The sequence below is a fragment of the Carassius auratus genome, chromosome 26 (assembly GCF_003368295.1).
Source record: "Carassius auratus strain Wakin chromosome 26, ASM336829v1, whole genome shotgun sequence".
In the NCBI taxonomy this organism is placed as follows: Eukaryota; Metazoa; Chordata; class Actinopteri; order Cypriniformes; family Cyprinidae; genus Carassius; species Carassius auratus.
Window position 1 is genome coordinate 3,045,246 of NC_039268.1, and position 17,576 is coordinate 3,062,821.

The 17,576-nt window shown below is 38.1% G+C and overlaps 1 protein-coding gene across 13 annotated transcripts in view; it reads right to left on the reverse strand.

Annotated features, from left to right (window-relative positions):
• Nucleotides 1-17,576, reverse strand: part of LOC113044089 (nuclear factor 1 X-type-like) — a 78,986-nt gene that overhangs the window by 41,398 nt on the left and 20,012 nt on the right. For 12 of the 13 annotated variants that reach the window (XM_026203698.1, XM_026203702.1, XM_026203697.1 and 9 more), the window contains one exon: nucleotides 2,595-3,126. In XM_026203698.1, the coding sequence (XP_026059483.1) occupies nucleotides 2,595-3,126 (532 nt within the window). Of the gene's footprint in view, nucleotides 1-2,594; nucleotides 3,127-3,705; nucleotides 3,835-17,576 lie in introns of those variants that run through there. The other variant, XM_026203696.1, reaches the window with a different exon arrangement.

The following is a 17,576-nucleotide window of genomic DNA, read 5'->3' on the forward strand; positions in this document are numbered from 1 at the left end:
TGGAGTGTTAAAGTTGGGAAAATTTTAAATTACGTTCTCATAATAATGATATATTAGCATCACTAACAATAAAGCCCTGGATATAAAATTAATATTGTCTTTACCCAAAACCACTTCCCTCTATTAGGTCGACTCTCCCCATAATCACCATTCTTAATGGAAACACCTTTAACACACATTTACCTCCAATACACCTGGATTACAACTTAAGAGTCTTGCATAAACAACCAATTCATTTCACACTTCATTCAAAGTCTAAATTTAGCAAAGTATGGAACATTTTCGAGTCAACTCCCAAAAACCTGTCAAGCACAGGGTAGTGGTAAAAGATTCAGCCTCGGTTCAAACTCTAGTGATCCATTTCCTAGGCATTTAAAATGGAAAGCAATTAATATGAAAAAGATGAACTCTCCAGGTACCCATCACTGCAGTATCAAGAATTATTTTATTTTTTTAGTGACCGGTTACATCTCTGTGTTTTAAAATCCCAAGAAAGAGAGCTGAAAATGAGTGCCCCGAGCACAAACACACTCAGCCACACACACGCATCGAACCGCACCAACGGCGTTGCAATTGTGCCAACTAGAGCAATTACTGTAGCGACTCCCGTAGCTGTCCTTTCTCTTGTTCTCTCTCGCTTTCTTATTGACACAAAAGAGGAATATTCGATTTGAGAGTGTGACAACGAAGGCCACATTTAATAGTGATAAACAATGAGTTTGTGCTGCAAATAAACAATCACAAGGACAAAAACACAAAGCAAGCCAGTGAATTAAATGTTGAGCTGTAGCATTCAAGACAAAGAATGCGGAGATATTTTATTTAAAATTAGGATAATTGTGGTGTTAGTTAGGAATGCACTGAAACTGAAATCAAGAATAAAATAACAGCAAAAAAAAAAAAATACTTAATGCCCTTAACCAGAGCGGCACATGGGGACTGTGTGTGTCTGGGGTTGAGAAAGGCCCCCTGAGCTCTGGCACAGGATGCCACGGGCCCCGGGATTGTGCACGGCTGCCCTGCAGGGTGCCAGTCTCCGGCGAGGCTATTTGGAGCCTGATAAAAGCGGCAGTGCACACTGGAATTAGCCTGATAAGATAAGACCGCAGCACAGCAGCAAACATTCTGAACGGGCAGCGCGATGGCCAACCCTGCTGGGCACAGAGTGAACCAGTGCGTGAGCTGACCGAGAGACTGAAAGACTGGCAGGGAACTGTTCAGCTGCTTAGATTTTGTTAACGGCTCTTTTATTGTATTTAACTGAAAATATGCCATTTTTCCCCCAATAATTTTGGTTTATTTGTAGTACCACAAAACGAAAATGAATTAGTCACAAAAGCAAAACAGAAAGAAGGCAAAAAAGCGATTTCAGATTTGTAATCACATGATTATGGATCTGTTGGCCTGAGTGTGTTTGGCCAGTCAGATCTTGTGTGCGTCATTGAGAGTGTTAGCCGTGTCAGAAACACTGTTTGGCAGTAAACGTATGAGACTGTGCTAGTAACTTATCCATGAATACACACACACACTCGCTCCAAAAGGATACGACTCTAAAACACACTGCCAATGAGAAAACAAGATGGCACCAAAGAACTGAAAAGGCCAGCCGTCTTGTGTTTTCTTGTGAATACAACCAACATAACATTTATATTAAACACAGTCACAAAACAAAAATAAAGCATCTTATTATAAACAATAAAACATCAAATAATTATTAAGTACCTCATGAATTACAATGCACAATGGCAGAAATGTATCATGAGATATTCACATTTCAGCAGGGTTTCCCATTTAATTAGTATTTTTAAATTTCTGGGAAGGATTTACTATATGTTTATTAATCTCTAGAATTAAAAGATTTTGACAACCTTGCAAAGTACAACTGTCTCCACAAGGCACAAAATCATTCAGATCTGAATGCAGTTAAACAGGATTTCTTCTATAAAGAGCATGACCACATAGATTATAAATACATCAATTTGCATGCTTTTTAAGAAAGACTTTAAATTTTTCTGACTTTTTAATGCATAAAAATCACTTTAAAACTTAAAAACGACCCTTGTGACTGTACAAGTGTTTCCAAAAAGCCCAGAACCATCCTGAGAGTCGAATGCAGATGGATAGGATTTATTCCATATAATGCACAACCAAGAGATTATAAATTAAATACATGATTTTTAAATAGCATGAAGTTTTATACCTGCAAATCACAACTTTAAGTAGTAGCTCTTATTATTGTACAAATGTTTCCAAAAAGCACAAAATCATCCTGAGATTTGAATGCAGTTCAATAGGAGCACAGCCAAATACATTGCAAACGAAATATATAAATTTGCCTATATTTTAAAATTACTTTGATTGTTTTCATGCCTACAAATCACAACTTTAACTTCTTCCATGAAGTGGGAAACATGTTTGAGGTATAATTTCAGCTCTGGCCGCAGAACAGACATTCAAAGCAAGCATTTATAAGTGTGCTGGATGTGATGGTGATTATGTGGGTGTCATCTTACCCTGAGTTCTGACCCCTCTCAAATAATCACGGTCAAGTATCAGAAGCTGTAGGACAGAGAAAAAGAGCGTAACCCTCTTACCTGGCATGTGGACGAAGTAGGCCAGGTACAGGTCCAGCTCCTTGACGGACACTCCAATGTGGTGCGGCTGCACGCACAGGGTGTGGTTGGAGCACTGCGGGGACTTGACCAGTCTCTCTCCGTCTGTGCTCTCCAGAGGGCTCCCCTTGAACAGGATCACCATCACCAGGTCCAGGCGCCAGACCTTGTCGGCTTGCCGCAGGCAGTCGATGCGGCGGATCTTGCCCTTCTGGTCGGGGTTGGACAGCACGCAGCACGGCGGCTTCTTCCCCGTGATGGTGAGCACGAAGTCTTCGCGGAACTCGGGCCGGATGTCCTTGCGCAATTTGGCCAGCAGCCGCGACGCCCACTTCTGCTTGATCTCAGGCTTCTCGCCCAGGAGTTCATCTTTGACGGCGCGCTCCTCATCCTTGGACATGCGCTTCTCGTGCTTTTTGAAGTACTTGCGCTTGCGGGCCTGGAGATTGAACCAGGTGTAGGAGAACGCCCGCACGTGCGGGAGGAGAGCCTCGATGAAGGGATGGAATTCATCCTGGAGGGATGGAGAGAGGGAGGGAGAGACGGGAAGCAGGGGAGAGGAGAGGAGGGAAGGGGAGAAGACGTTAGAATCTCGGAGCATGATTCAGCGGCGCTTTGTGAAGGAAGGTACGGGAAACGTGTGAGTGCGTGTTTGCCAGGATGACAAACACACACACACACACACACACACACATTTGTCATAAGCATCACATAACAGACAATGCTATGCTAGTTTAGAATTTAGAACAAAAATTCCTAGCCATAGTATATAATAAAACTACAGACTATGCTATTATGAAAAACAAAACAATAACACACTGAAATTTTAATTAACCTCACTTTTTCCTTTTGCATTTTTTAAACTGACATTTTTGTTTCAAAAGATCCTTTTCTCAGTTCAAAACAGACAATGATGTTTTTGAGGGACAGACGTAAAGAGTCCACAGCAGCTGCTCACTGTCGCTTGTGCCAAGCCCTGCTACCGCACGTCCTGATCCAAACTACATCGCCACACGGCAGACAGAAGCAGCACGCCACAGACAAAACACACAAGACATGCAGCAAAACAACTAAATAAAGCAGCTGTAGTTACCATTCTGCACTTTCATCATAAACCTGCTGGCCGATTGGAGTGGAAAAACGAGTGAAATGTCTTCTTCACACTCAGTTCGACATTACATGCCCCGATTATTCAGTGCACAATATCAGAGTTTTTAATATTGTTGCAAAAGGAAAAAAAAGGAAAAAATTTCAAAAGTACAAATTTAGTAAAAATGTCCAGTCAAAGAGGAGAGAAGAAAAAATATGAAAATCTTAGAGGAGCCAAACAGTGACAGCTCTGGAGATACAAAAACAAAAAAATGCAAGAGAGAAATATTTAACACACAAAACAGGGGAAACAAGAGAGGGAAAAAAAGGGTATTTTGCCAACCACCAAAACCAAAAATTAAATATTACATATGAACACAAGAAAGCGGACAATGAAATCGCTCATAATCAAAAAGTATTGTACTCACTGTTAGAGAAAAAAATTACACAAATAAATACACAAATACCGCAACAAAGAGAAAAAATGTTTGGCAAAGCAGTAAGTGGTGTTTGTTCAGATATGCGTGCTCTGCATTCGACACACAGAGAGATAGACAGAGAGAAAGAGAGAGAGACAGAAAGGGGGGTAGAGAAAAGCGAATGGAGAGCGAAAAAAAAAAAAACGAGAGAACCGAATCAATGTTGGAAGAGCATGTACGACCGCTGGCAAACCCGATAGAAGCTTCTTTTTTTTCCAATTTTCCTCTCCAACTCTATCTCTCTCTTCCTCTCCATGCTCTTTTCCTATCCATTGCTTCAGAGTGTGCCAGCGCGAAGCTGAGCCCACCTATTTGGCACTGGGTGCCCGATCGCTCAGCCAATACGCATGCTTGAAGGGCTGAATGGGAGGGAGGCAGGGACAGAGGGAGGGTGAAAGAGATGGAGAGAGGGGGGAGATAGTGTAGAGTTCGGTCAGTGGGTTGGCTCCCTACTTTGCCAAATTAACAAGTTCCTATCTTGTGCAACTGCAAAGTCCAGAGCACATTAATTTTACATGCGCCAATCAGCAGCACCTCCCGTATTCCATTCCCACCCCAATTTACCTCCATTTTCCCCCTCTTGTGTTCAAGAACCGAGCTCGGATGCACACATGCACTTTTGCCATTTTCACCAATGCACTTGCCATCACCTCCATCAAGCAAGCGCACAGCAGTGTGCCCGTTTGCCCCGTCCCCTCCCTCCGTTGAGCGGCGTGTGAACACGCGGGCCAGAACTCCCAGCAGACGCTACAGACCAGCAGCTGCCTTTAGATTCAGCACACAAACAAAGAGCAAAGACAGAGACATGGTCCACAGCAGAACAACATTCTCTCTCTGAACTTTATCTGAGAATGTGACCACGTCAAATATGAACGTTTGGACACAATAAAAAGAGATTTTTTAAAGAACAACAAAAAAGTATTTCACATTAAAATCCTTTTATAAGAAAGTGTTTCAATAGTTTTTTCCTTAAAAAAAACTAAAATGAAAAACTAAACTATTCTCCTTATAATGCTTTTTACAAAAAAGCAACACTATAGCAGGACTCAGCAATTGTCAAACAACTATTAACTAACTTCTCTTGCCAGTATTTTCAACAGTAGCCTAAGTCCAACCAGCAAAATTTGTAAAATTTAAATATATTTTATTTTTAATTTAGAATTAAGTATCATTCACCAAAAAATTATAAGTAAGTAAGCCAGCCATCATGTTGAATATTTTAATCAGCAGGATCTGCAAAACCAATATTCAATAAATCACTGAAAACCAAATGTTAAAGTTTGCAACGGCACATGTACATTATCAACGAACACCAGATGTAATGAAAACACAGCATTGGTCACAGTTCCATGAACTGGCCTGAAACTCTCTCACGCTGGCCCTGAGCCGTAGCACACAAAACCTTAAATGCAATCCTGTACCAAGCTATTATTAGTTTGATGATATGATGAACATATTAAAGGAATTCAGTCAATCCCTGTTTGCAATGATCCGTTATGATCCATACACAGAGCCAGGGAAATCGCTAGCTTGAGCAGATTTGTATCAAGTGATTTAATCTGGTTTAATCCCTACAATGAGTTTATGCGACATATGCCACTCTCTCAGGGCTACGAGACACCTTAGGGCGACCAGCAGGCCCATCTGAGACCACCGGGTGAAGCGGCCTCATTCTCCAAGCAACTCACTGCAGACTATTCTGCAGTTGCCAGTAGGCGCCTGCTATGTAAATGCAGCGTTTCATAACGAACAAAGCCGAGTGGCAGGTTGGTGTGTCATTTTGTTTGTGAATGTTCCACGGCTTGCAAATCACTTTGCATAATTCCAATCCAAATTAAAGGAAAGTTCTACACAAATCATATCAATTGACTGTGTACAAAGCAAGGTGTCTTTGTATTTTGTTTTGCCTATACATTTTGTAGGCAAAACTGCAATCATTCTGCATGTTGTTACAGTTCGTATCTGATTTGGTTTGACAGACTACATGGGTTTTGTGTCTGACACATTTATTTCCATTAAATAATTTCCATGTCTGCAAACAAAGAGTTTGAAAGTGTCTAGGTTAAATAACCTGAGGGGGAAAAGTGTCTGTAACAAGTTCCTTGTTCTTGCTTGAATTATTGGTTGAATGATTGCAGCAAATCTGACAGAATTCTGGATGAAGGAAACTTTATGACAGCATATTGTTATCATGAGATTAAATTAGTATGCAAGCCATAAACGGCATATAAAACAGCGTTTGCTCATGTTCCCCGCAAGCTTGCTGGATCTGCTCAATGCCGAATGGCCTTATTCAAACTCTTTTATACCACAGCCTATCTTATCTTTGTGTGACACTCTCCTCTCTAAACAGCGACCTTTGTTTTACGCAAGAAAGAAAGGAGAGCGTTAGAGGAAGATAAAAAAAAAAGTTTGAGAACGAGAGACACGGACAAAAAAAGCGAGATTTCTACGAAAGGCTCTCTCACTCTGCTGCTTGTGTGTTTTTGTTTCTGTATAGCAAGGACTACTTCTTCCAGAGAAAGAGAGAAAAAGCCTGAGATTTTAAAAGTTAAGAACCTTACCACATTTATGAATTTTATAAAGTGTCTACTCTTGATGTTTCGGGTTTTTTGTTGTTGTTGTTTCTGGGGGCTCATCAAATGTCTAACATTACCAACAGTAGACTAATGTTAGTATTAATCATTTTTAAACGTTTTAGTTTGCGTGATTGCCTTTTATTATATCCAAAGCCAAGACCGTATCTGACTAATAGGACTATAAGTTAGTTAGGTTTATATATATAACGTACGTGCCTAACACATATTTTACATAACACCGTCAAAGAAAACAAATGACATTCAATGACAATTACGACAAAAATGTGTTCCTTGTAAAGAAAGACTTATTTAAAAAAATAAGCCATAGCCTAACTTACCTCTGGCCTTCAGTCTTTTCTTTTAAGATGAATGTGTTTTATTATTTTCCGTTGCTTTCTTTTCTTTCCTTTTAAGAAACAATATATTATGATTTTTTTAGTCGCCTTATATGACAGACCTGTAACCGTCTAACGGTTTTTTTTTTTTTTAATTGCGTTGGCGGGAGCTCGAGCTCTGCCACATTGGCGCGAGACAGGAAAAAAGGCTGCGGATGGAGCGAAGCACATGATGATGAGCGAGAGACGGGAGATCTGACATGAACTATAGGGATTTTTTTTGCCAGAAATATTTTCCACAAAATATAATGAAACTTGTGTGAACATACCTTCACAACACGAGGGAAATAAAAAAAGCATTTCTTCATAGATCACTGAAGAACATTTCAACACCATAATGTGCACATATACTAAAGTTTTTTTTTCTTCCGAGTGTAAAGTACAAACATGAAGAAAAAAAAACGAAAAAAAAAAACGAAATCGATTATATAATCGAAGAAAACAGGATATATTTCAGGAACTGGGAACCAGTCGACAGCGTGGGGGCATGTAACAAATGAAAAATCAAAATACGGTGGTAAACTATTTTAAAAACTATATTTAGGTGTCCCTTGTGCATCCAATAGCTACATATTTTATCTATAAACCTAATTTAATAACTAATTTCTTTAACTTTCAGTGCAGTGCCTAATCATGTTGAATTCAAGGCTGAGTGGGACGTAAAAAAAAAGAAGAAAAAAGAAAAGGTCTTTATTTGTTTTGTTTTACACTTTTTAAACTTCTTCAGATATCTTCGGAGAATATAGGATATTACTATTAAACTATTTAATGTTTAAATAAGCATCTTTTAAAATCTTCAACAAATCCAGCCTACAATTTATAAGGATAACCAGTTCAAACATATTTTAATTTTGAAAACAAAACAAAAATTAATAATCTAGACAATCTAATCTAAAATACGTTTTGCCTCTCATATATGCTAAATAACATGCGTACATATAGCCTAGTGCTTTAGCTAAGAAAATATTTTTTCATCAGGCTATGCAAAAAGCAAGCAAGCATCTCGTGTAGCCCAAGTTAAGATTTTTAGCCAAAGCATATAACCTAAGGATCAAATAAATTAAAAAATACATTATTTTTACTTACAAATCAGAGACAGCTAAAACAAAACCGTTCTCCAAGAGGTGATTTGGAGCGCTGCGGTGTTTTATGTGGAATTAATTCAGTTTTATAAACGGACGCGTTTCCAAGATGTGAAAATCTGGGAGTAATTTATGGGAAATTCAGCACCACGAGTAAATATTCTTAATGCACACAGAAAATCTATTGAGAAGCATTGTGCTTAAGAGGAAAAAATACCTTAAGCACCTCAAAGGTTTCTTAAAAATATATTAATTAAATACATTTAATTATTTAATTAAATATATTATTTCCTATTTCTTAAAAGAAATAGCAATAATAATAATAATAATAATAATAATAATAAGTGAATAAATGCCAAAAGACGATGCCCCGAAAGTTATTCAACAGGCCTACCAAAGTAAATTGAATGGGATATTATCAAACATTTAGTTGGATTCTTTAATCTAGCCTACTACCGTTTGTTCAGGTGTCAGTATGTCTATTACATGAGCCTAGTTGTAAGAATAATAACACTGATTTATATTTAGATACGTCTATTAAATACCGTTATGAAAGTAGAAGCATTCATCGTATGAATGAGAGTGTTTCCGTCGGCGGGAACATGTGTCGGTAGCTCAGAGAACTGGACTGGGTCGGTGAGATCAGTCAGCAGACTCATGAAGTGTTAAACTGGAAAACATGCCGAGATGAGCGGTGTGACTCCAGCACTGAGCCGCTTACCCAACGACTAAATACACCCGATCTGACTCCGAAGCCACAACAAATATTGATGCCTACTCTGAGCGCACTGCACTCTGCCCTCTCAATGTGTGTGTGTGTGTGTGTGTGTGTGTGTGTGTGAGAGAGAGAGAGAGAGAGAGAGAGAGAGAAGATTAAAAAACGGCAAATAATATTTTTAATATTAAATGCAAAGACTTCTGATATAGGGGCAGGAGAAAAAAAAACGTAGCAGATAAACATGTTCTCCTAGTACACTGATTTTTTTTATTAGAAGCACTAATATATATATATATAGCCTATATATATATATATATATATATATATATATATATATATATATATATAGGACTTCACAACTTTAATAAAAACTACTGTTAAAATGAACATGAAAATAATATAGTTTTCAATAAATATCTGTATCCTTCCGGCCTAACAATTAAAATCATACAACGCCATCACTTTGACCTAATCTATTGAGTTTATATTGAATCCATGAAGTAAAAGTAACAGCTTAATATAAAAAATATATATTTTAAGTAAATCAAAGTGATCAACATTTTCAAAATTAAATATTTCAGAATTTCAGGCCATATTGTTCAATTTATTTTCTTTTTTTAAATGCAGTGCATGAGCGAACAACCTGAAAAAAAACTGCAATAATAGACATTGTAAGCAATTACTACTTAAAAGATATAGAAAATTAGCTGTCTTGAGAAATCACATCTCTTTTCTGTGGCAGCCCTAGGCTCTGTAAACAGCCCCCAGAGCTGTGTTAGACACTTTTTATTAAGCTTTTTATTTAACTTCTTTTGGACTAATGCATGCAACACCCACTGAATGGCATTAAACAGCTTGAAAGATCAAAGACAAGTTTTTATTTAACTCTGACTGAATTCGTCTGGAAGAAGAAAGTCATATACACAAAGGATGACTTGAGGGTGAGTAATTTAAGGGCTAATATTCATTTAACCCTTTAATTCAGTGGCTCTATCAGAAGTTAGCAAGACTCTGTCAAGACTCTGACATCAGCTTCATTTTACTGTAAATACACACCTTACCAGTCAGTAAAAAAAAAAGTTCATTAAATAAAGTACTATCCTTCTCTCTGTTCAGTGATACACCAAGGCATTGGTAAGAGCAATGTCCTCAAGCAAAACCGTCCACTCTCCATACTACTTCACAACATAAAACGCAACCAAAATCAAATGCATCAATGTAAATAAAATGCAACTGTAAGCGAGTCTATGCATCAAAATGCCACACATATAAATCCAACGACTAACGAAAACTTCTATCACGGTCAGTTGCCAACGAAAGAAACTCATATTTACATGGATGAGCCTTATAATTTGTCATTGTGTGGTTCGCACACAACATGAGACCGACATCCAAGAATCACCTCGGTACTCAGTCATAAGGAAGTCAGGTTCCAGGATATACATCGAGTCACAACCTGTAAATAACTGCATGTAATTATGGTTGATATTTTAGCAGCTCCAGTGCCAAGGGCCAGGTTTAAACTAGAGATGTTCTGAGCTCCCCAATGCACACCCCTCCACCCTCGCTTTTATTCTCATTCTTTTCTTTACCTCCGCCACTTGGCGAGGCGAGGTGCCAACCCTTCTCCTAAACTGGGCATCGTGCCCTACTCTTTATGCAAATGAGGCACCCACCACCTCCTGTCTTTCTGCCACTATCTCTCTTTTCATCTTTCCCCCTGCCTCTCTCTTCTCTCGTGCCCCACACACACACTGGTCATGTCATTTGTCTTTTTTTCCTGTGATAACTCTAATTCCCTATATTTCTGTCACTTCATTTTTAATTATTTTATCAAACAAACTCATGTCTCACATCTTTTTTTTATGGGAAATCTTCATGCTATACTGTATTCACAGATGATATAAACGTTTTTCCTCACCAGCTTGTATTGTTATTGTTCAAGTGTAAACAAAACACATACTCTCATCTCTCGCATGCACATTCATCTTTCAACATGTTAAAGTATGGGATTCCTAAATTTTTTACTTGACATACCCTTTGAGATTTTAAGCTAATATTTCAACAGTTTACCAACAAACATTGTTGCTTTCTCCAGTAAAAAAAAAGTAATCTTGTCTGAATCAGGCGAGAAATATGCACAGACCAAGCACAAGGACAAATAGTCCAAAACTGTTATCAATATGTGGGTGGATTTTTATGCGAGGGAACAACAGGTGATGGTCTTTTTCATCAGAAGAAGCGTTGTATTTTGGCCTGAAGTAATGGTTAAAACGCCTAAAATGCGTTATAAGCTGGATGTGTGTAAATGAACACGGTGCCACTGTTCGCTCTGAAACTTACAGTGCAAATAGACTATTTACCTCTTTAAGTCAGTTGCAAGCTTTGAATTGACCTTGTCTTAAGACTTAAGAACATGCCTTCAATCAGAGATATGCTTTTGTATAACAATGGGTTGTACCAACTATGATTATTTCTACAACTAGTCAGTGCTGGGCCTGTGTCAATTTAGACACTATTTTCAAATCTCAGCTGCACAGACGCACTCTGCAGCTGCACGGCAGCACATTTAAATAAGGTAAACATTGGCTCGCTGACTAGTCCACTACTTTTCTGGATGACTAGAGAAAACGAGTAGCAGTGCAAGCCCTAGATCAACAACAGGAACACAAAACACAAATGCCTCACCGGTCACACGCACGCACGCACGCTCTGTGATGACTGGATATAATTACACTACAATGGCAAAGGTGAGAGTGAATGGCCACTAGCTGCATGACATGCTCATACATGTGCACAATGAGGTACAATGCCTGTGAGGAAACCCTTTGTTGAAGAGAAAAAAAGAGCTGATGGAGGAGCATGTTTTTGAGTTTGTATATTTTTTTTTTATAAATTATGCCATTTTCACTATTTAAAGACTCCATAAATCACAGTGTTGTTGAGATATAAATTAATCACTACCCACAATTTACTAGAAAATGGTTTATTTGTTATTGCCAAGACTTCTCTAAAGTTTTAAAATTATAATATTCTCAAAATTGCAAAATGATTCATTTTATTAAATAACTGCAAGGATTTTATTAATAAATATGATAAAAATAAGTCTTAATAAAAACCTCAATATCACTTTCTTTATCACTAACAATAAGATAACATTCAAAGAGAACCAAGAACAAACAAAATCAGTATATTAGATTGATTTCTGAAGAATCACGTGGCACTGAAGACTGGAGTAATGATGCTGAAAATGCAGCTTTGTGTCACAGGAATAAATTACATATTAAATTAGATGAGAATTGAAAACAGTTATTTTAAATTGTAATAATATTTCACATTATTAGAGTTTTTACTGTATTTTTGACCAAATAAATGCAGCCTTGGTGAGCAGAAGAGACATAAAACGTTTTCACATTAATGAATAAAAACTGAAACTTTGACTGCTGCGTGAAATTCCAAGTTCAGAAACCGTTTCTGCTTCATTTGTGACAGTGAACTCTCTCTGTGTCAGTATTTGTCTCATCTGTCAGCTGTTTTCTCTCATTAAGAGCTGTCCAGCATTAATTCTGTCAGTTCAGGGCAGGTGCAGTGGTAATGAGAGGGTAACACTGCATGCACTGAGGGCTTTCCCATTATAGTAATCTTAATCCAGGGGGAGGGAATGTGTGTGTGTGTGCACATACTGCAGCTGGGATAAGAATTTGTGTGTTTATAAGGGAGAGGGAGAAAGTGTTGTTTGTGTTTACTGGCATTTTGCAAGTGCATTAGTATTCTGCACAAAAGTTAATGTCACTTCTTTGCTTGTGCCTTTCACTGCCTCCCTCTTTGTATACATATATACACACACACACACACACATATATACATGTACATATTGCGGTTGTTCTTCTCATGACAACCACAACGATCGTTGTCATCATCATCCACTCAAAAAAAAAAAAAAGCTTGCTAGAGCTTGGAAACAAAATCTGAAACAGCTGGAGCTCTTTAGAGAGCCCTGAAGACACAACCAGAGCCATACACGTCAAGACATTACCACCTCATCTGTGGTCTCTCAAAACGAAACCTAGAAGGAAATGGACAGACAGAAGCAAGAGAGACAAAGAGTAAATCTTGAACAAAAAAAGTACCAACTCAAGTAAAATAAGCCAGTTTTTGTAATACTGTAGTCCTAGTTCAACACAAAGTAAAGAGGAAGTTACAAAGAGGTTTTTAAAAACAGTTACTGCAGTTTAAAAGTTAAGGATTTGAAAAGGCATTTCGACTTATTCTACAGCATGACCTCTTCCTCCATCTTGTCTTTGGAACCAGAGTTTCTCTCCAGAGCGCAGAGATATAAATCCAGTGCACTCGCTAGAACCTGACCTCCATTTGGCTGCACTGGCCTGCGTGTTTGCTCAGGTCTCATGGTCCTGACACCTGTGGGAAGGTATGCTCACAAAAACATAAATAAAAAGAGTTGGCCCGCTTACTCTTCTGCAAACATATTCAGGACTAATTATGCTTGATTTTTCATACTGCCAGGAGGATTATCGTTGATACTGCATACATGAATCCAGACGTTTTAAAGCTAGTCTGAACTGCACTGAGTGAAAATGTGGTTTAGAAATGTTTGCTTAAAAACTTTTAGTAAATTTTATACTTGACCATTTATATAATTACATAAGAAATGGAAAGTAACACACTGAATTAAGCATGACATTTTAAAGTTTAAAAACTGAAATTGAACTTTCTTGAAACATGATCTTTGTTTTATTTGTAAAAAAAAATTCATCTTTTTTTTATTTTTAAGCGTGCATGTGCAAGACTTCAAATTAAAGGGGGGGGTGAGTTTTTTACACTGTTAAAGAGTTGGATTCCCATGCTAAACATGGACAAAGTTTCAAAAATTAAGTTGTACGTTTGAAGGAGTATTTCTGTTCCAAAAATACTCCTTCCGGTTTGTCACAAGTTTCGGAAAGTTTTTTTCGAGTATGGCTCTGTGTGACGTTAGATGGAGCGGAATTTCCTTATATGGGTCCTACGGGCACGTCTGCCGGAAGAGCGCGCGCTCCCGTATAGCACAGCACTGAGAGCACAACAGACATTCACTGATCAGAGCGAGAGCGTCGCGAAATGTCACAAAAGACGTGTGTTTTTGGTTGCCAGGGCAAGACAACCCTGCACAGATTACCAAAAGAGAAACAGCATTAAGGGACCAGTGGATGGAGTTTATTTTTACAGAGCATCAACAGAGTTGTGCAAGTGTTTGTGTTTGTTCCCTGCATTTCGAAGATGCTTGTTTTACAAACAAGGCCCAGTTTGACGCCGGGTTTGCACATCGTTTATTTCTTAAGGATAATGCAGTCCCAACGAAAAAGGGTCACGATCGTGTGTTGGAACCGCATGCGGTGAGTAAAACTGCTTCAAATATCTATGTTATTAACTTAGCTATTGGCGTGTAAGCACATCAAGTAAACAACATGCGATGTTGTCATCAAACTGCACTTTCCACATGTAACGTTACAGCTTAAAAAAAAAAAAAAAAAAAAAGACGACAAAGTGGAACTTAGTCATTTTCCAAAACCGCTAAGCAAATATATACAGTTTCAGTACATACCACATAGAGACGTCCTGATGTAGTCGTTGCTGCTGCTGCTCTTGTTAAATTTCAGCCTCTGGATCTGATTCTGGATCATAAATAAACAGCTGAATCTGACTGTTAGCCATGGTTTGTTTTGGTTGGTTTTGTCCTCACGGTGTCACAGCTTCCAGACGCGCTCAACGCAAAAGCCTACTGGCGCTCATGATTCTTTAGCTCCGCCCACACGTCACGCCTCCAGCCACTCGTGTTTTTCTGGGAAAAATCGGTACAGACTATCTTTCTCTTATGAATATAATAAAACTAAAGACTTTTTGGAGTTATGAAGGATGCAGTACTACTCTATAGGTACTCAAGATTAACAGGATATTGAGTGAAAACGAGCATTTCACCCCCCCTTTAATCATAACAAAAGAGAAAAGGTGAAACTGAGAAAGGGAAGAATCTTAGGTCCTATCCACACAGAGACACATTTAGCTGTAGATGCAAAAAAAATTCAGATTGGCGTTTTGGGAGTGTGAAACCAATATTTTTTTTATAAACCGGGTCCCAGCGTGGATAAATCTGAAAACGGCACCCTTACATCATGTCTGGCCCCTAGTCAGACCCCGCTAAATCATGTAAAAGTAAAAACTAAATGAACAAACACTGAACGATTGTCTTATTAATAGGGGTGCGGGATAAATATCGGCCGATAATTAATGCGCATCTCGTCAGTAAAGTCGGTTCTCTAATCAGCGGTAAATTCCATCCGTTGTTAACCTGATGGAATTTACCGCTGATTAGAGAACCGGCTTTACTGACGAGATGCGCATTAATTATCGGCCGATATTTATCGTGCACCCCTACTTATTAACTAACATTAACACAGATTAATAAATGTATCGTTCCATGTTCGTTTGTATACCACGCACAAGGTTTATGCGCATAGTCCAAGTCGTCTTCTCCATTTTTAGTGCATCTCTGTGGCAGAATTACAGCACCACATACTAGTCTGGCATGTATACTACATCGTTTGTGTTGGTTTCATGATCTCGTGTGTACACAGATATTTCTTGAGATGAGGAGGAAAAAAGATTGGATAGGGAAAGCTCTGGCTTCATGCGGATGTATCCTTAGTCTCTCTGGACATAAGAAAAATGCTAGCTTGGTGAGACCAACTCGACATTGGTTAACCAAAACACAACCCTTCTATAATAAACTTAAAGGAATAGTTCACCAGAAAAATAAATTGTCATAATTCAAAACAATTCTAAGTCATTCCAAACCACATCTTCAGTGGAAGGCATTGTATTCTAAAGTGATTTTTCAGTATGTCTTTTTGATTTTTTTTTTAAGAAACAATATAATAAATTTTTTTTATTACTCGGATTGAGTAAATGATGAAAGAATGTTCATTTTTTAGGTGAACTTTTCCATTAAGCATCTGCTCTAGAAGCTCAATGAACAATTTGTCCAGCTGAAGAACAGAGAAGTTCTTCGCCGCAGTACCCAAGGGCCTGATCCGGTTTCTTCCGTTGAGCCCTTTGTGGGATTTTACCCAGTACATTCACAGCACTTAGAGTTCCAGCACTGAAAATCAACAACTGTACAACGACCTCTTTAAATGCTGATGGGGTGTGGCAATGGACGTATGCCAGAGAACAGAATTTGGGAGTAAAAATTACACGAAGCCCTGTCCCGGCCCCTTAAAAGACTGTATGAAACGCACAGTGTTGTGTTTCTGAGTTCCTGACTCTCTAAGATAAAATGAACAAAATACCTAAACACTGCAAGGTGCATTTTAGGAGCATTAGACATTGATCAAACCGATAATATCTGGCAACCGTACAATTCAGATGCATTCCATAGGATTGTGACCACAGAGAAGACTAGTGAGGGATGGCAAGCACAATGCACAAAGTTCCTGAGATCCCAAGACAGAACTTGGCAACCTGAAGAGCCTCTAAGTGGGATAATATGGTTAACATTCCTTTGCATCCCTTTAAGAAATCCAATATGTGCATATCAATGCTTCTACTCGAGGCCTTACCTCTCAGATACAATGAAAGAAAACACTCATACTAGCCAGCTAATGTAATTAGGGCTGGAAATCAAGATCAAAGAGAAAAAAAAAAAAAACACAGAAACAGAATGATTTATGTCTGCCGATGTGCACTCTACACTGTATTGAAATACTGCTACTGAATCTACAGCACAACTGTAAAAACAAATTATGTTTTTTTTCGTGTTGTGAGCCGTTTGTGTTGTATCATGCAAAATAATACAAAACACAAATAGACAAGGATTTTATTGCAACGTGCTTGCTGATTGCATGCTATGCATGCCATTTGTTTGCATTGCAGACGGGGCATAGGTTTCACAATGTACACATCAATTATAGTCAATTTCCTTGTCTCAATATTAAGTATTCAAAATATTTACATATGATTTACATGTTAAAATCACTTCAGTGATACTGTTCTGAAAAAATGAAAAGCATCTTTCGAAAACTTACCTACACTATTAAAAAGACTGAAGATTCTCCGTTAAAAACACTAGTCATACCCCACCAAGAAACAAATAATGCAATAAAAATCTGAGACATGACCACCCACTCTATTCACCATCAAAGAGCTAATCTGTATATTTCTGAATATTTTGCAATTAGTTTAATAAAATGTATTCTCCTAATAAAATATTATTATTATATTTCATACTCTTGGTTATTTTCTGCATTTCAACACTATGTTTTGAGTCAAATCACCATGAATCGTCTCAGAGCTTGTTGGTTTGGTTCATGGCTTAAAGTCTTGATACCCATGCAGAAAAATACTTCAGAAAACAAGGCAGCTGAAAAAGGCATCCATCAACGTCTTAATTGTTGGTTGCATATTTTAAACCCAAATGCATTTTATACACTGTGCATTTTCTAAAGTGGCCCCCGAGCTGTGTAACCTGAGAACAGAGTCTGTACACAGAGAATAACGAGTGCTTCCAATGGAGGAGATAAGGACAACATGTTAACATAATAAAAGAAAAAAAGCTGGCTTCCAAAAGTT